This window comes from Sesamum indicum, linkage group LG6, assembly GCF_026168435.1.
Source record: "Sesamum indicum cultivar Baizhima isolate 11 linkage group LG6, ASM2616843v1, whole genome shotgun sequence".
In the NCBI taxonomy this organism is placed as follows: Eukaryota; Viridiplantae; Streptophyta; class Magnoliopsida; order Lamiales; family Pedaliaceae; genus Sesamum; species Sesamum indicum.
Window position 1 is genome coordinate 293,960 of NC_142662.1, and position 23,265 is coordinate 317,224.

The 23,265-nt window shown below is 34.3% G+C and overlaps 4 protein-coding genes across 13 annotated transcripts; 2 read left to right on the forward strand and 2 right to left on the reverse strand.

The window, feature by feature from the left end:
• Positions 1 to 183: 183 nt before the first annotated feature.
• Positions 184 to 5,890, reverse strand: LOC105165792 (Got1/Sft2-like vescicle transport protein family). The gene is made up of 6 exons (XM_011084926.3): positions 5,543 to 5,890; positions 5,233 to 5,286; positions 4,960 to 5,033; positions 1,840 to 1,957; positions 1,675 to 1,733; positions 184 to 670 (listed from the first exon to the last, which is right to left on the reverse strand). The coding sequence occupies exons 1-6, from the start codon at positions 5,672 to 5,674 to the stop codon at positions 592 to 594; spliced, it is 516 nt and encodes a 171-aa protein (XP_011083228.1). The 5' UTR covers positions 5,675 to 5,890; the 3' UTR covers positions 184 to 591.
• A 1,400-nt stretch (positions 5,891 to 7,290) lies between these two features.
• On the forward strand, positions 7,291 to 11,736 carry LOC105165791 (Ubiquitin carboxyl-terminal hydrolase family protein). 10 transcript variants are annotated; one of them, XM_020694528.2, is made up of 6 exons: positions 7,314 to 7,421; positions 8,653 to 8,702; positions 9,275 to 9,357; positions 9,457 to 10,576; positions 10,743 to 10,836; positions 11,329 to 11,736. In XM_020694528.2, exons 3-4 carry the CDS (start codon positions 9,308 to 9,310, stop codon positions 10,571 to 10,573), a joined length of 1,167 nt encoding a protein of 388 aa, XP_020550187.1. In that variant the 5' UTR covers positions 7,314 to 7,421; positions 8,653 to 8,702; positions 9,275 to 9,307; the 3' UTR covers positions 10,574 to 10,576; positions 10,743 to 10,836; positions 11,329 to 11,736. The 10 variants fall into 10 exon arrangements, with proteins under 10 accessions (XP_011083227.1, XP_011083221.1, XP_011083226.1 ...); XM_011084925.3 differs by lacking the exon at positions 8,653 to 8,702 and having other exon boundaries at positions 7,291 to 7,421; XM_020694529.2 differs by lacking the exon at positions 8,653 to 8,702 and having other exon boundaries at positions 7,306 to 7,421; positions 9,284 to 9,357.
• Positions 11,737 to 12,137: 401 nt separating this feature from the next.
• Positions 12,138 to 16,129, forward strand: LOC105165790 (putative calcium-binding protein CML20). The gene is made up of 7 exons (XM_011084918.3): positions 12,138 to 12,298; positions 13,824 to 13,944; positions 14,032 to 14,068; positions 14,154 to 14,181; positions 15,209 to 15,361; positions 15,434 to 15,536; positions 15,811 to 16,129. The coding sequence occupies exons 1-7, from the start codon at positions 12,296 to 12,298 to the stop codon at positions 15,873 to 15,875; spliced, it is 510 nt and encodes a 169-aa protein (XP_011083220.1). The 5' UTR covers positions 12,138 to 12,295; the 3' UTR covers positions 15,876 to 16,129.
• Positions 16,130 to 16,214: 85 nt separating this feature from the next.
• Positions 16,215 to 17,743, reverse strand: LOC105165788 (Peroxidase superfamily protein). Its single transcript, XM_011084916.3, has 4 exons — positions 17,446 to 17,743; positions 17,153 to 17,341; positions 16,902 to 17,064; positions 16,215 to 16,806 (listed from the first exon to the last, which is right to left on the reverse strand). Exons 1-4 carry the CDS (start codon positions 17,659 to 17,661, stop codon positions 16,409 to 16,411), a joined length of 966 nt encoding a protein of 321 aa, XP_011083218.1. The 5' UTR covers positions 17,662 to 17,743; the 3' UTR covers positions 16,215 to 16,408.
• Positions 17,744 to 23,265: the final 5,522 nt, after the last annotated feature.

Sequence of the window (23,265 nt, forward strand, 5' to 3'; positions counted from 1 at the left end):
TATTAGGAGGTATTGATAATTTCATTAATCTCCACTAAACAAAGATTTTTGGTTGAAGAATGCTTGCGACCAGTACAAAGTTTGGAAAATGATTAATTAGTTAATTAAAGTGAGTTTTAGGCACTAATTACATAGACTAATCAGTGCAGTGATTAATTGCTAACAAAGGAAATCGACAATCACTTTACTCATGTTTTCAACACTAATTACCAAATTCCAAATGGACAGTTATCAGTCAAAGTGCAAAGTGCAGGTGAAAAGGACAGACTTTTTACTCTGCACTGAGAAGATAATGTGATTGAGGAAACCACATAAAAAGGGTGCTGTCGAGGTTCATTTGTGAAATATCAGCGTTTCTACTTCTGCTTCTTACACTGTCAAATTCTGTCTCTATGCAGGAGGTTTAGACATAACATCAGAGTCAAAAAAGAGTTGATAATGAACACATCTTACATTCTATCTAGCAAAGAGTAATCAACATATCCTCCACCAACTCCCCTTGTCCCAATGCGGTAGTCACGCCTCTCAGTTTTGCGTTGTGAATCCACCGTAGTTGCAAGTTGACAGAGTCTTCTGCCAGAATATAGCGCACTAAAACTCCGTGTCAAAACATGATGCCATGATCTTTGAAACCATGGACCTCGCAAAGGGAATGTAGCTTAAGCTATACCTGTAAACAATCACTAAGTTCTTAGCTAAACAACAAGGAAAACCTTACAAGTCTTCAGCATCAATTTCTTTTGCCATGAAAATAAACCACTTCAACCAACTGGGCCCCTCAAACAACAGTAACAGAAATGTAGGATATTTCTCAAATTTTATATGTAGTGATTGCTATGCATATATATCTTCAGTCATTACCACACAATTTCTAGGATCTGATACGTAAACTTACTTTATATAGATAAACCTAAAATCTCTTAAGTGAAAAATAAAGCAGGATTCTATAGGAAAAATATTTGCATTTAGAAACCTAGAGACAGCAGTAGAATATTTCAGTAATTTCAGCTGTGCTGAGCTTGACACATTTTTAGACGTTATGGTCCACAACTCAATAAAGAGTGCAGAAATTTACACTGTAGGGAGATTCTTACCCCATTGAATTCTGAGAATTACAGAGGAAAAATTGGAAGCATAAGCAAGCAATCCAAAGAGTACAGAACTTTACCGGACACCAAAGCAATGAGCCAGAACCAAATCCTTTTGGGCTGAGGGTGGGGGTGTGCATTTAAGCGAATTTGAAAAGAAGAAAAGAAAAGGCTGTCCCAACAAATCAACATAAGAAGTATGTCTCCTCTAATAGTCCACTAGTCTATGCCAATGTCCAAAGAGAATACTGGAGTAAGGTTTAGCCCAAAAGAGTCCTATTACCATATGACATTTACATTTCCCTTACTTTCTTAATGAGTCACTTCCGATGATTTCAAACTTCTCATAATCTACTGATGGACTAGTTAAAGCATGGAATCAGAAAAAAGAATGGCCAACTATGAATAGAGTTATTGCTTAACAGAGGTGTGTATTAACCATGGTCTTTCATGAAATTGTCAAGGAATATTATCCTTTTAGTCGATTTCTAAATATGCTGTAACCATATGCATAAGCAATCTACGGGTTATAAATACAAGTTGTTATACTTATATTCAGAAATTCTATAAGTATATCAAGACATACCAAATAAGGGCACCAAACTCCAGGACAATAGCCAGAAGTGTCAATAGCTTGTTGCGGACCTAACTCATTTAAACAAGATAGTCTTAGGCTCTTAGCCGTGAGCAAAAAAGAAAGATTAAAGAAGTGGCAAAATCAGAAGATAAAATATCATTATAAGATACTCACATATACAGCACAAAAAAGTGCAATGATGATGCTAGAAATATATAATGCTGTAGCATATATACGAACTGGGTCAAGCATCATTGTCACTTGTCTTTTAGGGCCTATCAGAAATGCTGTGCTGCCACAGAAGAACACCCAAGTTAGCATTTGAAAATTTGGTTTCTCTTTGGATACTAGAAAGGAAATGGGGAATAGAAATGACATCAGAAAACATTTGTTAGTTAGCAAGCCTGCACTTGTAAGCTCTGCAATTAAAAATTAAGCAGATAACACGAACAAAAGAACAGTATGACAGTTTTATGCATGTGGAATCAGCCAAAACATATTGAGAGGCCTGCACTGACATGATAGGAGTTCCACAAATAGCAAATACTCATACATTTTCCTTGAAATTGTCAAGTGCTTGACCTTTAAGGACTGATAAAACGCCAAGGAAGAAAAACAGAATTAATTATTTATGGCATGACAAGTCAATTAACAGAATATCTCGTCAAAGAAAATTAAATGTCTATAAAGGAAATAACATTATATATGTTAGACGAGTATGCTAATTGAACAAATGACAACTATTATAAAATCAACAATAACTTTTAGTCATGTGAGTTTTTGAAATAACAATGCTAGATCATGTACTGATTCACCACTAAATTCAGACAGGAAGTCCTAAAACCAGTGAATGGAAGAATTACCAAAAGGAAACATGAGAAGACCTAGAGGCTAAGAGATTGTTGTTGAAAAAGGAATTAACAAAAATCACATTTCAATCAACAATAAAAATTGAATCCAGCAGGAGGGAACTTTTGAATTTAAGCAAGTTAAACAACATATAAAGGCCAAGGAAAAAAGTTATATTGACTTAACAGATAGGTCTAGTGTGAGAGATAGGTCTAGTTTGAGGATAGGCAATAGTTTGGATCAGAACAAGTGAGAAAAGAAACTGTTAGTTTCTTGTCTGCAATAAAAGAATTCAAGTACATACATGCTGTAAAATATCAGAAAATTAAGTGCATCAATAAGTGATTATATTTAAGATAAAACATCCACAGAATCAACTTTCCAATGAAATTGTTAATAGAAGAACAGAAAATAAAACAACAAACCAAGATAACAGTGAAGGCTGATTATTTTCTAAAACTCAGTTTAATTTATTTAGACCACTTTCAGATGATAATTCTTAAGAAAAGTCTAATTTATAGAATGTTAAGCATTAAGTTTAGTTTATACACAAATCTCTCTCATTATGAATAAAATAAGGATTAATTTTTATTCACTTTTTAACTTTGTCTTCCTCCAATATTCACCATCCATTTAACAGACTTATTTCAAAGTGGGGGCGATAAGTATGTAAGAATGAATTTGGGTGGGAATAAAATAAATTTAGGAATGGAATAAGAGGGGGGAGGGGATGATTTTAGTATACTATGTTTGATCTGCCAAAGGGACAAGAAAAGGAATTCATATTTGAATATTTATGTTGATACTCATTATATATAATGTGTTTACAATAATATATAATTGTTTGACTACACATCTTGTAATTATAATTTTATTCAAGGTTATTTTAACACTATAAAAAAATAATGTATTTGCAATCTATTGGGAATAGCTAAAACCACAGGTAAGAAGGGAATGCCTAATCGCATACTTGAGAGAATGGACATTCCTAAGAGAATGTGTATTTAATCCTAATTAATACCAAGCATGTGGATTGACTTAGAAATACCCATTCTATTCCTAACCTATTCTCACATACCATCGTGCCATTAAAAGCTAATAAAAAAAACTGACCTATATCTACACTCACATCTTTTGGGAGGTAGGGTTTGGGGGACATGCTCCTTCTTGCCTCCATTTCACACCATCGTGTACTTGACTCCAAATAACATGCTCTCTTGAATTAGGGTGGGGCTGAGGATTAGAGTTTATAGGCACTGAACAAATTGACTCCTTTGGCGATAATAATGTTTTAATAGGTGCTTTCTAAATTTAATGACAAACTGACAAAAAGAATCTCGTTTATGTATTATATGAAATTCTTCACTGAACTACTGAACGATTTCTAGGGAATTCCATCTTATCTGTGGCATCAAGGAAGTTCCTTCTTCTCCTTGATCCTCTTGTTTCACCAAGTTTCTTCTTATGCTCTCAAGTCAGTTGTTTCATATATCCACCAGAATTTATTGTTAAAAAGACAAGCCATATCTTTCTCTAGAGCCTACCTCCATATTCTCAAGATAAACTTTATGGTTTGTAGTTAACAGAAATAAGGCAAAGCTAACACCCTTTAATCTTAGCCTCTATCTATTGCCTATATAAACTTTTCGTAGAACACTAGTGTAGTAAGCTCCAAAGAAACTTTCTTCTTAACATGCTATCAATTAATTTCGTGAGAGAAACAATATGGGCAACATCCAGACTCAGTATTTCGTTAGAAGTCTGTTTCTGGGGAACATGAAAGTCTAACATCTAAGTTGCAAGACTAGTTGTGTCAATTCCACAGTGGGTACTGAAAAGAAGTCATCAATCATTATGGATAGTGCTCAATAAATATACCAGTAACTGTTCACTCCCCCCCCCCCCCCTTCCCCATCCCCAAAACTCAGATACTGCCAACAGTCACGATTCATTATATGTTTGGCAAACAGACAAGGGCCTGTGCAACAGCCACCAGAAGCAATATTAAGACATCTATGGTGTCTACAGATTCAAGTCGTTTAGACTGATCCAGAAAAACAGTCTATTTCCAGTAGCGCGAAGATGATTTAATTAATGAAATGATCACATTAGTCATCAGATGTAGAAGAAGACAAAAGCATCAACCAAATATCACAAAATCAGATGTTATTTGACCGAAGCTCAGAAACAACTAATCAATGTCATCATTATATATAGCATGCAGATGTAGAAGGAGATGTAGGAAAGGAGCTGTCCTTTGTCAATCAAAGTAAACTTAAAGTAAGATCTTTTATCATACTCAATAGCATTTGCTAAAAAGAGGAGAATGCAACAAGAAGCATGTAGTTTACTGAAACCAAAAGTGATGGTTTCCATTTGGATAAAATATTTGTTAGAATCACAAAAGCAAGAGCATGTAATTTGAAGTATTATCCAAAAACGAACCTTCCAAGAGCAAGCAGATTGCCAAATGAGAACGTGATCCCAAATTTGATGGGGTGGAAGAAAACAAGCATCGACTGCCAAATGGAAAAAAGAAACCCAAACGGGTAAATCCAAGCGTCAAACTGATTAGGCGAGTTCCAGAATAAGCATCATGTCCATGTATGACATTTGAAATGAAAATATGCCACTTAGAGCAGAAACAGCAAACAGATACAAAACCTTATACCTTTAGCATCTTCAGTTCAGGTAATGAAAGAAGCAAGGGCGACTTACCAAGAGTGTGCAAGTTATACCAGCAGATAAGCAAATTGCAAAGCCGTACAGTCTCTGCCGAAAGAAATAGAAGAGAAGGAGTTCATTAAGAAAGATTATCAAGGAGAATAAGGAACTTTAGTCCAACTCCAGAATAACTTAGCTAGCGATTATCACACATCTTGAAGCCCTTTAAGAAAAAAATGACACTCGTACAAGTCCCAATAAAACTCAGCAGAATCAAGCACGAATAATTGAAAAGTTCAATAAAAATGCAACACGCTTTATATTTATGCATACGTTAAAACAAATGAAATGTTTGATTGAATACCTGTTTAGTAGACAAAGTGCAGTTGCGATTAAAATCATCGAGGAAGGAAGATTCTTGGTGCTGTTCTTCATCGTCGACCTCCATTCCCACCAGCATTTTCATCTTCTCAAATGCCTGATTCATCTTCTCCATTTTCTGGTACTTGAACTGATTCGCCTTTTCGAGATAAACCCTGTCGATTACTCTCTCAGTTAAACTACTTATGGAGGTGCTTGTTGTTGCTGTTTTCTGGTAGATCTAAAAATCATGAGTTAGGCGTTGGATCAATGCTCTGATGAGATATGAATTCTACTCTGTGTGTGTGTGTGTGTGTGAGAGAGAGAGAGAGAGAGTGCTTAATAGTAGTTTGCTTCAAGATCAAACAATTTTTGTCCGACAGAAAAAAGATAGGGGGAAATTTCATTTAGACCCTCTTAAATCCCAAAAAGTTCTATCTAACCCCTAAAGTTTCAATATTCCACACTAACACCCCTAAAACTCTCTTCTCCTCAAGCTTAGCATCCAAGCAGTAATCATTGGTTTAACTTCTTTTTTTTTAGGTATTTTTTTTCTGTTTTATTTTTTGTTCTTTATTCTCTTCTTCATCTATACTTTTATAAGGTAAAATAAAAAATATAATAAAAAATATTAAAAGAATATAAGATTAGTTTGAAGGAAACTTTCACCAGGTTTCAATCTATATGATTGGAATAATTACACTTTCATTCTCTGAGATTTAGTGTAATTACAAGTAATTTTTTGTATTCGGAAAATTACATTTAGCATATTTGAGGTTTGCTTTGGTCTATAAGTCTCTCAATTAGTCAAAATTTACTAAAATTTGTTGATATTAAAAAAAATTGAATGAAATTTGATATTTTACTCTCGATTGACTTATTGCGGGTCAAATATTTATTTATTTTATTAAATTACCCTTATAACGGTGAAAATATACCTCCTCTTATGGATTAATGCATGAAGACCAACAAATTTGGTAAATTTTGATTGACGGAGTGACTCATCTGTTAGATGAAAGCAAACCTTGAGGGTGTTAGATGTAAATTCTCAAATTATAGAAAATTTACGTATAATTATACTAAACCTCAAAGGTGAGGAGTGTAATTATCTCTAAAAATTTTTGTGAGTTTTTATTATTTTAATTTTGCTAACATTATTTTTTCTTGCAATTTTTTTTTCTATATATCTTTGTTAGTTGAAAACTAACCTTCAACGATAATATTTTATTTTTTTTAATTAAAAAAAATTACTATTATTCTTATTTTTGTTAGTTTCAAAATATTTTTTTCTTTTTTTTTCTAAGTGTTAGAATCGTAAAATTACAATGAAAATTGTGTTAAAATCGTACTTTTAATTTTAAATTTAAAAGTGTCAATTTAATAAATTATTTTGTAAAATGATGAATTACAATTCAATTTGAAAATAGCTATAAAAAAAAAAAAAGACCAGTGTGATCACCCTACAGATTCTCTACATTTTATATTTATATTCCTGGTGATATTAATTATTTTTATATAATAATAATATCAAGATATTAAAATATTAAATTGGATTTTTATTTTTTAAATATAAATTTTATTAATAAAATAGAATCGTACAGTAGAACAGTGCTCAACTGGTGATTTCTCTCTCGAAAATTGGATTTCTATTCATAACATAAATGTGGTGATTTAAATTTACATTTATTTGGAAGGCCGAAAATTAGAAATAATTTCAAACCATATTATATTAAAAAAAAGTACAAATTTATTAATATTGAATTATGTAAACAAAACAAAAGACTAATGTTAGAAGATTTGTGTACTGTTCCCCTTTCCTCTTCAAATTCCCATCCTTCTCAGACAGCCGCAGGGGTTCTGTATTCTTGCCGCAGATTACCGTGGTAAAGCACCGACCCAATCCCTCCTTACTCGCTGATTTTCTTGCTTTCTTTGATTTGTTTTTCTGGGTTTTTAATTTCTTTTGCTTGCTGGTTGTTATGATAATAATCTAATTCCATCTCTTGAAAATTACAACTGCAATTATTTGCTTCTTTGTTCTGAAGAAATCAGAATTACTCCACGGGACAAGATCGAATTTTTATGTTTCTTTTCAGGTATATCCAAAGAAAAACAAAAGTAAGAAATATGACAAGTTCGCCGCTTTATGGGTTCTTCGAGATGATTCTTTTTTTTTGTTGGGGGGGGGGGGGGAGATAGCTGCTTTGTAGAAATGCCTTACTTATTTTGGGTTTTTGCTCGTCAATGTATATCTCTTACCATCTGAAAGCGGGTTGGGAGCTGGAATGTTTTCCGTTGAACTGAATTTGATACTCAAATATGTGAAAATTGTGTTCTTTTCTGTTCTGATATTCAAAATATGTTTGTTGACATCATATTTTTTTTTAACAATTTTATTATCATTCCTGAAGACAAGGATTCTTTTGCAAATTCCTGAAGGATTCATTTTCGAACACATTGTGGAAATCACCATACTTTGCTGTATGTTCACAATTTCATCCTTCATGAAGTTTGTGTAACTTTTAAATCTGTCCCACAATGTCATGTTTGACTCAATCTGTCAGGCAATGTCTTATATATTTTCTGTATTCTCATCTCCTATGGCTCACTCCAATCTTGGTGTTCTTCCAAAATTCATAAGATGTTTATGATGATATATAATAGATTATTATTAAGATTCAGCTCTTTGTAATATTCCATGTAGGTAGTGATTAGATACTTTCATATAGCCAATGCCCTTTTGTAGCTATTGCCCATTGCAGTAGTGTGGGGTAAGCGGCTCGATTAGGAAAAGAACACTTATTCCCACTAATCTGTTATCCATCATTTAGTCCATACAGGTATACAGATTTTATTTAAATTTTCCATCAGTTCTTAATTTATGCTATCCATTAAATAATCTGTTCCGGCAAATTATCGCTTATCCAGACTAAAAGGTAAATGTCAAACCCTTGTCTTGAGTTTACTGTCGCCTGGTAGTAGTTACAACTTACAACCCAAATTAGAAACCCCATCATCTTTCACACTTCTAAGCTCTCTGCTAGCACTAGCAGTAGCCAAACTTGCCTTTTGTGATCACCTTCAAATTCAATTCTCTCAATGCATTGTTTGTAGGAGAAAATCAATATTTGCAGCAGCAGAATCCCAGTATAAACCCCATCCTGGTAATTCCATTTCATTGCAGTTGGCAGTTTGGGTCGGAAATTTTGTGCTCCTCTTATCTCATATACGGTTCCATGGTTAAAAAGTATATGCAGTAATTTAATTCTACCGGGGGTCTCCAGTTTCCAGTTTTTTAGATCTTTTTTTATCTGTAATAGAGAATCTCCACTCCTTTCTTTTTGTTAATATCTTGAGATGTTTAGTGGTCCATTTTTATGCACCCATATGTTAGTTCAGTGAAATCAACCTCTTGTCTGCCTAAACTTGTGCACCTATGAGTATTTGAGGTTGTTCAATGAATCTTTTGCATTGTGTTGAGTGATTTTTGAGTATAGCATTTCTTTTTGCTGATAAGTTAAGGAGAAATTACAGTTTGATGATAAATGGGAAAACCCTATTGTTGTGGAAAGATTAAATTATTGAACTCCTGCAATTACAGTCAGTTATGCATTATGTTGTCTCAATCAAGGAAAAGACAACAAATTATTTACACAGAATATGCTTTCCTAGCTTTTGAATCCCTTCCTTCTGATTCCTACTGATGGCAATTGGCAACTGACTGCTATATTTTCAGGAGATGCAGATATAAAGGAAACAAGGGTACAAGATGGTGATTGTTGTGCGTTGCAGAAGCCTAAAACCTTGGAGGTTTTTCATGTATGTTTTACCTTTTAATCAGCATTTTCAAAGACGATTTTCTTTGTGGTCAATGAAGAAAGAACCAGATCTTGAATCAGCTCTCTCTCGAAACCGTAGATGGATGGTGAATAATCAGATAAAGAACATAATTCTCAGATGCCCCAATCAAGTTGCATCTATTGATTTTCTTCAGAAGAAATTCAAGAACCTTGATCTTCAGGGCAAGGCACTTAATTGGCTTAAGAAGTATCCGTGTTGCTTTGAAGTATATTGCGAGAATGATGAGTACTTCTGTCGACTAACGAAACAGATGAAGTTTCTTGTTGAGGAAGAAGAAAATGTTAAAGATTTGCAGGAGCCAGTTTTTGTGGAGCGGTTAGCAAAGTTGTTGATGATGAGTAAAAACCAAAGGCTAAATGTTCTGAAAATTAATGAGTTGAAAAGAAACTTTGGTTTTCCGGATGATTATTTGCTCAGAATTGTGCCCAAGTACTCTGATATGTTTCGAGTTGTCAATTATACTGGCCGACGAAGCTCAATGGAGATTGAGCTCATGTCCTGGAATCCAGATTTTGCAATTTCTGCGATTGAGAGATTAGCTGAAAAGGAGGGTCGTGAACCATGCTTTTCATGTTCATTGCCAGCTACGTGGGTGAAATCATGGGAGAGATTTTGGGATTTCAATTCCACTCCATACATTTCACCTTATGCTGAACTGAAGGGCTTGGTGGAGGGATCAGCTGAAATGGATAAAAGAACTGTAGCTTTGGTGCATGAATTGCTCTCTCTCACTTTGTGGAAGAAAGTCTCTATAGTCAAATTAGGTCATTTTAGAAGAGAATTTTGCTTGCCTGAGAAATTGAATGTTTTATTACTCAGGCATCCTAGTATATTCTATGTTTCAAACAGATATCAACTTTATACAGTTCTTCTTAGGGAAGGATACAATGGTGCCGAATTGATCGAGAAGGACCCACTTGTTGTTGTGAAGGAAAAATTTGGGGACTTGATGCAGGAGGGTCTTCATGAATATAACCGGAGGCATTATTTAATGAATTTAGAAAAGAAGAAGAAGAAAGGTTTGCTAACAGTTAGGCCAGAGAGAACAAATAGAGAGGTGATAAATAACATTTCTGAACAAGAAGATGATCAAGAAGGTGGTCTTGGTGGGATATTTAATGCAGAGGAAAGGAAGCGATTTTACAAAGTTCTCTTTGATGATGATGTTAAATGACGGGTATGAAGTATTAAATAGTGTAATAAGATCCTTAAAGAGATTTTTATGGTCACTTCTACTCAAATTTGTATAAGCTAACCTTGAAACTCAGTATCAGTACTAATTTTTTTCGGAAACTTTGTTGCTGATGGTAATAATTTTTATATCCTTCTGTTTTGTTTGCCAGTTAAAATTTTGCACAGAGATCCTACCCTGCTTTAGAAATCCAGATACCAGCTGAACGCGTCACTGCTACTGATCGCTAAGTAAGATGATTATATGTAAGTTGCTTTTGCTGTTACTCTTTCTACTGAAAGTGTTGTGTTCAAACTTTTTTGTTCTTTCTATTGAGTTTCCAAAGTCTCCTATGGTTTGTTGATTTCTACTCTTCCATGTGGCTATGCATAGGCACAGGCCTTTATTCTTGCTTTTGCTCAAATGCATCATAAAACATTCATTTATCCTCTACTGATTCTCTTACCTTATATCTGTGAATCTTCAAGTCATCTGTTTATTCTTTGAGGCTGCTTCTGTGATTGGTTTATTCATAGAAGCCATCTCTTTGACTTCCAACTCGGTAACTCTACAACGCCCACCAATTTCCTTTGCATATAATACAAGGATATTACGGTAAATCACATTTGTGATAGTTAGAATGCTCTCAGATGGCATCATTGCTGCTCTGGGCAGAGGAGCCTCCATGTGTTGGTCCTCTGGACTATCCTCTGGACATATTTCAAATTCTCACTGAGATTATTCATTGTTCTGTGTAGTATGATTCCCTTGCTGTGGATGGTGTGCATGAACTTGACCTTGATCTCTCGAGTCTTCAAATGTTGACCGGAATGAGTTGGATCTACAACAGTGAACTCATAGCCCCAGGAGTGGTGGCGGACGAAGGACGGGTGGCCTTGCAGTATAAAGAGGATTACCTAACCAATCTGGATGGTCTGGTTGGTGGGTAAACAGAGAATCCAGTGGCATGGGATTCCTGTATCAACTCCAACCTGGAAGTACTAGTCCAGAGGCCAAATCTGTGATGAGTAATGTTTGAGGCAAGAACAGTAGAGGATGTAATATAGAAATTTGGATGCTGCTGGAAATACCTCTGCAGACTCTCTAGAGACAATAAACCTTCAAGCTCATTAATCTAAGCACAATATATAAGAAACTATTGAATATACTTTAGTTTGAAATTATATGTTATGTAAATTTTGATCAAAAGAATTATGATAAAATTTTAAACGTGTACAGAAATATAGCATAATATCTATACTTACCAAGTGGGTGCAATTTTGGCATTATCATTCGCACCACAACACTACATTCTCATTTTCTCGTTCATCCACCTCTATTTTCGATTTATTTTATTTACTTGAGCGTCGGAATGTTATTGTATTTTTTTAATTCGAAACCTATGAAACGGGCTATTTTTATTCGCATCACAAATATTAATAAAAACAAGCTAACAAATATTTTCTAATAATCATTTAAGAAAAGGAAAAAATCAAATATAGAAAAAAATAGAGAGTAATGAAGGGATATGATTATGGCCTAATACATAATTAGTTTACTTCAAAATAGTTAAGAGTATAATCTGACCGACGCCTACGCGGTACTACTAGAATACTCGCTCTCTCTTCCTCTTTCCTCTTCAAATTCCCAACCTTTTCATCTCTCCCTCACGCGTAGGCGCAGACATCTCTGAGTCCCCGAATTGTCTTCGCCCCGCAGATCACAATGGTACAATACCAATCCAATCCCTCCTTACTCCTTGATTTTCTTGCTTTCTTTTTGATTTGGGCTTTTGGTTTTTTCAATTATTTTTTTGCTTGCTGGTTGATTTGATAATAATCCAATTCCGTCTCTTGAAAATTGAAAATTTGAACTGCAATTATTTGCTTTTGCTCTTTTTTGTTTCCCCCCCCCCCCCCCTTTTTTTTTAATAAATTCTGAAAAAATCAGATTTACTCCAAGGGATAAGATCGAGTTCTATATTTCTTTTCAGTATAACCAAGAAAAAAAGTAATAAATATGACAAAGTTCGCGGCTTTATGGGTTCTTCACAAGATGGGTATGGAAATCTTAATCACGTCGACCAAGTCAACATACAGGAGCCTAACATTTTTCACTTTGCTTTCGGGATTGCATTGCAACCCAAGGTTTTTGATGATTGGAGGTTGTTTTTTTTGGTAATGTTTCTGCTTTGTTGAAATAGCTTACTTTCGTGGGTTTTTGCTCGTCAATGTATATATGTGACCACATGAAAACGGGTTGGGAGTTGGAATCTTTTCCATTGGACTGAATTTGATGCTCATATATGAAAATTGTATTTCTTTCTGTTTTAATCTCCAAAATATGTTTTGTTGACACTGAATTGGTCTTTAACAATTTTACTATCATTCCTGAATACAAGGATTCTTTTTCGAACTCATTGCGGGGATCACCATACTTTTCTGTATCTTCACAATTTCATCCTTTGTAAAGTTTTGTTTAACTTTTAAATAGTTTTTGGTTGTCTGTCCAAAATGTTTTGTTTGACTCAATCAAGTGGGTAATTTCTTATATATATTTTTTCTATTCTAATCTCCTATGGCTCGCGCCAGTTTTGCTCTTCTTCCAAATTCGTAAGATGCGTATGATGATATGTCGTCGATTATTATTTTCTAAAACTTTGCCCCTTTCTAATTGTTCCTTGTAGCCTGTAGGCAGTGGTTAGGTACTTTTATATAACCAACATACTTTGTAGCTATTGCCTATTGCAGTTGTGTGAGGTAAGCTACTCAATTAGAAGCAAAATGGCTAAATTCAAGCCACAACTACTAAGGAAAGCAATTTAAGTAATCTAGCTTATCAAAAATAGTGTATTTTATTTTGGGCTTTGTTATAGCTGCTTTATATCTCTGTCAAAAAGAAAAAGTATACTGACTCTCCAGAAAGAAAAAAATATCTTGTTATGTTCATGATTTTTTAACACATTCGTGTGAGATCTTTCCGTCATTTGGTGAGGAGACAGGATAAAGTAAGAGGCTTAAAGGGAGTTTGGGTGCTATTAAGTATCCAGAACTTTTGTTATTCTTATGTAGAAATTGCAATTTAACAGTAATATTTCCCTTGTGGTGTGGCTTTATTACTTGTACATTGTAACTTTCATGTTCTATTGACCTGTACTCATCACTCTCTGCTCTCCAGCTTCGCTCTCTCTCTCTCTCTGGCCTTATCCTTCTGCACAACTTTATGTAATTAATTTTTTATACCCTTTTTGCAGTCAACCCTTTACAGAGGCATGACCAGGCCAGATAAACCTAGAGGACGCCATCACGGGTTGACTCAACAGAAAAGGCAGGAGATAAAGGAAGCTTTCGAACTGTTTGATACTGATGGATCTGGTATTGAAATAGTTCTAGTGTAAATGAATTTGATATCTATCTCATTCTTTTTTCTTAATGAGGTTTTCTTCAATTAACCACATGCAGGAACTATTGATGCCAAAGAGTTGAATGTTGCAATGAGGTATGATTATTTTTTGGCGGTAAAGAAGTACTTCGAATGCCTACGGTTATGAGTTAATACTTAAACTGACACGGTTCCTTTACAGGGCTCTTGGTTTTGAAATGTCGGAGGAGGTAATGACTATTATGAAAATCCTCTGCTGATAAGTTTTCTGAAATGCATTTTTGTTTTGTCCTTATATTGTGGGAGTGTAGCATATCCAATAGTTTACTCACATTTTGTTTTCCACAATGGTGATGTACGCCTATGGATCTCCTTCATCCAGAATGCAGGATCCCCCCAATTTCCTGTAATTCTTGTATAATCTAACTTCAAAGACTTAGGCTTATAAAAGCTTTTTATGAGATGTGTGAGTGGTCATGAAGTCAGGTGAAATCAGTGATTCTCTACAATGTTTAGCCCTTGCTTCTTATGTCCCTATATCAATTATCCTAGCTACTACTGAGGTACTCGTGGAGTTCTCTATTTTTAGTTCACAGTTGGATGACAAACAATGTTTATAAGCGCACCGTGGTTCATATGTCATGCAGTGATGTGCATCTCAAGTCTGAAATTTGCCTGTCCTTTCTCGTTGAACCCTTGTGCCAGAGGTGGATTTCTTGTGTAAATTTAGGTAAATAATTAACGTATCAGACAGATAGGTGCAAAACATAGATTTGAAAGGGTGTTTGCTAAGACTGTTTTTTGCTTCAGGATTCACATCAGTCAGAAGCACAATAAGGTCTTATTTTCACTTAGATGTTGTGAGGTTTCAGTTGATCTGAGCAAAATGTTTTAGTAAATGCTCTGGCAAGTCTCAAGTGTCAAGTGTCAACAGACCAATCATTAGCAATGTCGTTTGGTTTAAGTAACTAGAAAGGTGAGTATATGCTACCGGCAGTTGAACACACCAGACATTCTCCTTTTGATGTTTCATTTCTGCAGTACGATTAAGCTGTATTTAATGATGTTAATCACCGATAGTTGGTTATTTCTTTCCCCAACAGATGGGTGTTTTCTTCTTTAATGTCGACAAGTTTCTTCCGGCTTAATCATTGATGATCTTTCCAGCAAAGACTGTTATTCTAATATTTATCATGTAATTAATCTATCTTGTAATAATACTTATCCTATCTAAACATTTTGAATCTTTCGCCACAGGAAATTACTCGAATGATAGCTGAAGTAGACAAAGATGGCAGTGGGGCAATTGACTTTGATGAATTTTGTCACATGATGACAGCCAAATTTGGAGAAAGGGACACAGAGGAGGAGCTAATGAAGGCTTTTAACATTATTGACCAAGATAAAAATGTGAGTTTCTGGTGTGATTTTTCTATGTTTCCTCTTCATGTTAATAACTGGTACTTCATTACCTGAATGCAGGGGAAGATTTCTGCTGCAGATATCCAGCGCATAGCAAGAGAGTTGGGTGAAAACTTCACTGAGAAAGAGATACAGGATATGATCGACGAAGCAGATCGAGACCGTAAGTTTTCTCTATTTTACTGGTACTTGCATGCACGCATGTGCACGATAGTGAGACACGAGGGAATTCTCTCTGCATGAAACAAGTCTCTGCTCTTGTAGGACATTTCTTAAGGTCAAAAAAATTTGGTCTCTGGGTCTATGCTGTCTCGAAGCTAAGAGTTTGTCCCTTAAGAAAATGAATCTGCGAAACTTGCAACTGATGTTAAAGACATTATTTCCTGTTGCCCGGATGCTGATTAACTTAATGTATTTATTTCCTGTCAAATGCACAGGCGATGGTGAAGTAAATGCTGATGAATTCAAGAGGATGATGAGGAGAACCGCATACGGATGCTAGAGCGACAGTAAAATTGTTCACAAGTGCTGAACGCCTCTCCTCTGCAGATTAGGTTGTTGGTGTTCCATTTTATTGTAAAATATGTTTATGAATCTTAATCAAGATGGTGAGGTGATTTGAGTTCCGAAGTTCAGTGACAATAAACAACCCCATAGTTGATTGGCTGCTTGTAAATTATCCATCTTGGGAACTTGCTGGTTAAAAATGTTTTTCAGTCTGAGCTACCTTTAATATCTTTGAAAGATTTATCGTCATGCTGTTTTACTTGATGCATCTTTGTCCATACTGATGCTTGTTTTCCCATTTGGTTCGTTGTTAAGAAAAAAAGCATCTCAGATGTCGAGTAAACATCAGATGAACATGAACTATTCCACCCCGACCAGCCATCATACATTACTACTACATGTGACAGATATTAAGAAAAGCATTTGTGTGACACCTAAATATAATTTAATTATACAAGCAAGAAAGTTCAGAAATGAAGAGGAACAACTTCTATATGCATGCAAGCTAAACATACATAGTGCTAATAATCAGTTGATGACCCGACAGGTATTTCTGACTTCTCCATTTGAACCTTCTTTGACATCCATGGCTCCCATTTTCACCATGGCCTGCTGGAAATTGAAGAAGAACATGGCCTGGTTCATTGCATATGCGTTCACTATTCCTCTGGTTTGGACACTGGCAAACAGCGTCTGGTCCGAGAATAGAACTCCCGCCTTCCTCTGCAGAGCATTGAAGTAGTCGTTGTCGAAAGTGTTTCTGGTGGTGTCAAACGGCTGCTCTGCGCTGTCACCTGCAATGCATGTTTTTGAGAGTGTTTTTGCAAACTGTGTGTCCATACTTGGATCCATGTCATGAGTCGAGTCGAAATTGGTCAATCGGTTCTTGAATGATGAGCATCTCGCTGTTCCCAGTGTGTGTGCTCCTACAAATAAAACGAAACACATCATATAACTAGATGTCAAAGGTTGTGATCATCCATGCATGAGATGATGTGTATATATAGATATATACACATACCAGACAAAGCAACCATTTCTTGAGGAGTGAAGCCACGCTGGCCAAACATCCTGATTAGCTCCGAACTGTTCAAGGTGGGTGGAGGCAGATTGATTGTGTCTTCTATCTTTGATCTTCTTCCATCTTTTCTTCCTTTAGGTATGTCATAAACAGGACCACCAGCCTGCACCACATACAACATCATCATTTCTCCACATACATGACCATAGATCATCATATGTAGCCATTATATACTTAAAAACTGTCCATACAAAGAAAACAGCATCTCTTGCAGCCATGGCCAGAATATCAGAACAAGAAACAACTCCAGGACACTGTTTCTCCAATGCATCCTTGGCAGCATCAATTATTTCATATCCCCTCAGGCTCAAATTCGCGGGAGAGTCTTTCTCTGCCGTGTTGTCTTTAGTAGAGTCGATCAGTATGGATCCATCACATCCCTGCATGCATGTGGATCATTGAACATTACAAGGGTAGAAGAATATCTAATATATATATATAAAAGAAAAAGAGCAGAATATCCATGGCATGGGATTGAAATGACCTGAACAAAGCAGTCATGGAAATGCATCCTGACAAGAGCAGCAGCAAGAGTGGGATCAGACTGCAAAGCCCTATTGACAGTATTCTTAACAATGAACTCAGCAAATGGACATGTCATCATGTAGTAGTTCATGCTCAGACCATTTGCCACTCCATACATCATCATATTTATCACCCACATCACTGCAAACACATTCTGAATAATGAGGGCAGCCATTTATATTAATTCTCAGAAGATCAATGTTTTCCAGGACATATAAGGTGGAGCTTGGATGATGAGGAGATATGTGTGTGTATGCACATATATATATATATATAGTAGCTTCATAGAAAGATTTAGTTATTGGAGAAGGTGGTGGTGGTCATATTATCTATTCGGAAATTAAGGATTAATGTGATCTGTCTCAACATCTTTAATTAAAAAGTTGGTCATCTCGTGATGTTGGGCACTAATTTGTGTCGTTTCGTGCATGCATGAGTGGATGGACTGCGCAATTCATTATGTAATTAAATGAAAATGATGATGGGTGCATGCAGATGCAGATGCAAATGCAGCGCAGCACCTCTGACCTCTAACCTCATCATCACATATATAATATAAGCTTATTGGGGCTGCACCACTCCAACACTAATTAATTCATATAAGGTGGTGAGTGAGGTTTGGAAGTTTGTGGACAAGTCAAAAACGTTAGTGGAAAATATGATAAGAAAACCACATGCAGAGCTGGTTCCCATACATATTGCGTTAGTGGGGAAAACACGTTTTTCTACTTCCATCCATAACTACACATGCACTATCATGATTGATTGGCGAAAATTCTTATTCGGATCAAATTCCATCGAATCAAATTAATTACATAAAAAATAGAAAAAAATATTATTTTAGTTCGTTAAGTATGTCTAATTTTAATTTTAGTCCGATAATTATGTCCATTTTTGTTTAGATCCAGTAACTTATAAAATTGCTTACTTTTAGTCCTCTAGCCGATTTTCGAACAATTTTACCCTTATGAGTGCATATGGACTAAAACTGCCTTTCAAAAGTTGCATAGGGGTAAAATCATCCAAAAATCTGCCAGAGGACTAAAAGTAAGCAATTTCGTAAGTTATTGGAACTAAATAAAAATGAACATAGTTATCGGACTAAAATTAAAATGAGACATACTTAGCGGACTAAGATAATACTTTTTCCCAACAAATATATCATACTTACTCTGTTATTAATCACTTTCTTTAAATTACACAATAAATATATTGTACTTGTTGTATGATTGGAAAATACAGGGATGACTTTTGTGCATGACCCCATGCAATTGCAGCATCTCTATCTCCACTACCTGTTGGGGATGGATCAAAGTGGCACAAATTAAATTACCGCCTTCTTTTATTTTATTTATATATTATATATGTATGCATGGTTGACTTAGCTAAAATTAATTAGATTAGTTCCACGTGCATGCTACTTAGAACACTCTATATATATATATTTGGATGAATTCCTCAAATTCCATCATCTTAAAGATCCCATAAAACTAGTTACTAAATATTTTAAAAATGAAATTTCTAAAATCTAAAATGTGAGATATACCACCTCTCACGAGGCGCCTATCACACAGCGCACCGTGTGGTTAGTAGCGCGCCGAAATATATCAGAGTGGGGAGGAACAAATTACAAAACCGTAAATTGCACATGCGAATTTAGAAAACCAGATTGCATTGAATTGAAAAGTACGTATACAATGATCAACGATGCTAGAGCAAGGGGATCGCCTTGAGGGGGGAATGAACCATCTTCAAATTTTGATCATATCTATACTATATATAAAAGGGCGAATCTCTTGAGTGTTTATTTTCCATTGTGAAAAGACATTCATATCCTTACTTAAATAATTCTTTTAATAATAAATTAAAATTAATTATAAAAGAATAAATTCTATAAAAAAATAATTTACAAATTTTTACTAAAAGATTAATATAATATTTATAACAATTCTAAAGTCATCGATAATATTCACTTACAAAGCTTCGTAGCTATTTTAAATTAAAAAAAAAAATTAATACCCATTAGTTCACAATATTTTATAGTTGAGAGTTGGCCAAATAGAACATTTCTTATAAATATATATATATATTCAAATAATTTTACTAAAGCATTAATTTAATATTTACTTATAAAATTTAATATTATAAATTTTCATTTGAAAAGTTATAAAACAAAGTGATAATAAACGGGAAGAAGACTCAGGTTATTGATTAGTTCTATAAGGTGACAATTGTAATAAAATTTAGATAAATTAATTATTTTTTTTTTAAAACTTGAAGTGTATTAATTTAATTTATAAATTTTACTTACTTAGAGAAGTCAGAATATCAAAATATTTAGAAATAAAAATATTTCAATAAAAGAATATTAAAAAAATATAACATTTATAATTAATATAATATTAGTAAATAGATAAAGCTATAAAAAATTGAGAGTAAGATTTTAGAAATAATAATATACTAACATATTAGTCGTAGACTAAAGTTTAATTTGTATACTAATGAAAGAGACATATTTCTATTGAGAAGAAATTTATAAAAATATAACTTAAGGTTAACAAAAGTATATAAGTAGTTATCAACAAATAAAAGCACTATTTTTCGATTAAATTGAAATTGCATATTGAAATTTAATTATTCAATGAATCTTTTATTATTTAATAGCATCAAGTAAATTAATTTAGAAGTGAGCTACAAATAATAGAATAAATGATTTTAAAATAATTATTATCAATTATTTGAAAAGATAATTGTATATTTTAGTATTTCAATGATAGAAATATAAATAATATTATGAACTTAATATTTTTTTTTGTAACTAATAAATGATATATTCACATCTCAATATATATTTCTGACGTGCGTTCTACCCAAATACCCACTCACCTATAGTGAAATTATGCAAATCGCCTTAAAATATGAAATATACCACCTTAAATTTGAAAAAAGATAACCTTAATCTGAAAAAGATTGTCCAGGTATCTTGCTCCAAGAGGTTAAGGTTCTTAATGTAAATTTTAAAGATTTTTAAGACCCCAAGAGGTTAGGTCCTAAACACCCAAGAGATCCAGAGTCACATTCTACTTCAAGTGTTTTTCTACTTTTCCAAGTGATCTACAAATACACTTAAAGAAGTGGGGGGCCTATGATAGGCGTATATCATACCCACCTAGAAAAAGACATAAACAACCCTCTCGCAACAATAAAATACCACTGGAGCACCAGAATCCGCATCTTTTTATCTTGGGTCAAGTTGAACTTTGATGACCCGAGATCTAGACCATAGATATTCTGACAACTCATGATTTGTGATAACGCCACATGGACTAGCAGGTGGGCACATTTAGCCTTATAAATAACCTCATTCCATAGCATTTATGGTAAGACATGTTTATTGCACGATACCTCATTTTCTACTTGAGATTGTCATTTACCATCTCGAATTTGAACTGATCTAAAGCATTAGAGGGTCTTTTCCATGGACCATCCCGACTAGCTTAACGTGTTTTTCTCTTTTCAGGGACCACCACACTTCTAGGATTATCCAATAGGATCGTGGAGCTTGACCTCTAAGGAGCTTGAGTATTCGAACTGAATCATCTGACTCCATCTGTGGGAATCTGAGAAGGGCACTTACGTTTTGAGATAGAAGGTACATTGAGGAGAGATCATATGTTGGGAAGTGGAGAAGAGAACCCCCAAAGACAAGGTGACCAGATAGTTCAACTATCGAGAGATGAGTTGCAACGACTAATTAAGGATGCAAGTAGAAATGCATTAGTGGAATATGAAAGGAGAATAACTACACCAATACCAAAGGACTCTGGAAAGGGACAGTTGTTCAAAGGAAAAGAGGTCGAGAGGGACCTAAAAGAGGTAAACAAGCAAGGAAGTGCCTGAAAAGGTCAACAGAGAACTTTCAGAAGTTGGATCTAGTGAAAAAGGCCAAGAATTTAGAGATTGAGATCCCAAAGAGGGACGTAGAAAGTTGAGATCTGAAAAAGATGATAGAAGTACATGACATTATGTTTCTTTCCTTCATCCTCTCCAACACTGTGACTGTGGATAGGGTGAAATGACATGAGTGTATGTCCTTATGTATCTCTCTATAGACAAAAAAAAAATACATGTTTATACCTCCCAATATTGTCCCTCTTGTGTGTAACTGCTTAACATGCATGCCTACATGGGATATCAAAAACATTCTATCTCCGGCAATCACAAGACATTGAATGACCCAACAATATTGTTTGTGACATGCTCATTCTTCAAGTCAACTTGGAATGCATGTCTGCCAAATATCTTTATCAACTGCTCATATGTCCATGCTTCCATTTTTTCAATTTTTCTTTTTTCAGCTTGGTGCATTGTAAGATCTGTTTGTCTATCAAAAGTATTTCTAATTGTATCCCATAGAAATGTTGCTTCAAGTTGGAAAATTAAGTGTATGATATACCTTCTATTGAGTGCATGTGTCACACGTCTGTAGCACCCTCTAACGGTACTATATTTATATCTTTTCTAATATATCAAACTTAAAGTAAATTCTATTTGAACATGCAAATAAACACATAATCCAATCCCCGAAATATGAGTTTATATATACACAACCCCAAAAGGTCATTTCTATTTTTTATTGATGGGTGAGGAAAAAATTGCATACTGGCCCGACTTGATTAAAATACAAAGTTTGGTAGACCTAGCTCTCGGTGGGTAGAGATTTATACCTGAAAAATATTAGCAGATGAGTGAGTCTGCAACTAAGTAAGCAAATAACCGGTACTATCTACATATGTACATTAAATGTAGTCTAGACAAGACAAATTGAGCAACATATATAGAATACAATTAATTTAACTCCAACATAACTAATTTTATTACATAACATAGCCAACTCATAACAATGCAATCACTTAAACTCATCTTTTTCTAGTCTGCTTACCAGAAGGTGATATAGTGTTCTTCTCCACCAACTCAATCTCATCATTTATTATATAATATTTAAGTTAATCCCTTTGATACACCACGAAGGTTCATCAATCTCATTTTGCATCATAACTCCTTTCACATCGCATCATAGCTTTTTTTTTTTTTATTTTGCCACATAGGCTATTCGACACATCAAGCAGTATTCACATCACAATTATATTCAATTTCTACCACTTCCACGTATCACTATTCTTGTAAGCAGCTAGTGACGTAAAACCATATATTGACGCATTTTCATTTACCAACACCAACAATACATCATTCAACAAATGTAACTTCAATGTATTTTCTCACTTCACTTTCACAATATAGTCATTCAAATTAAATCATCACCACCATACATATAAATCAGTCTCAACACGAGTCACATATATATATAGAAGAAAACCACAAAGAAAGGGAACATATATAAATAGTACTAATTATTTACTTACCTCGATTTTACAACGGATTAATTAGCAAATAGACAATTGTTGAGTCCCCTACTTATCCCCGAATTCTATAATGAGGTTTAATGCATATAATTGATATATCGAAAATATCATAATTTCTAAATAAATTATTAAATATTATTCGTATAATTTTCAATAATATTTTGATATTTCATTTCTAGTGAAATAGAAATCTTCGCTCCTTTATTTTCTAACTAACTAAACTTTCTAAACTTTCCAGGTATATATTTAATTTATGAACAATTCATAAGAATTCATTTAATCAAACCCCTTATATCTATATAACTTTCATTCTTAATAATATCCCAAAATTAAATTATTGAGAGAATCTCATATTT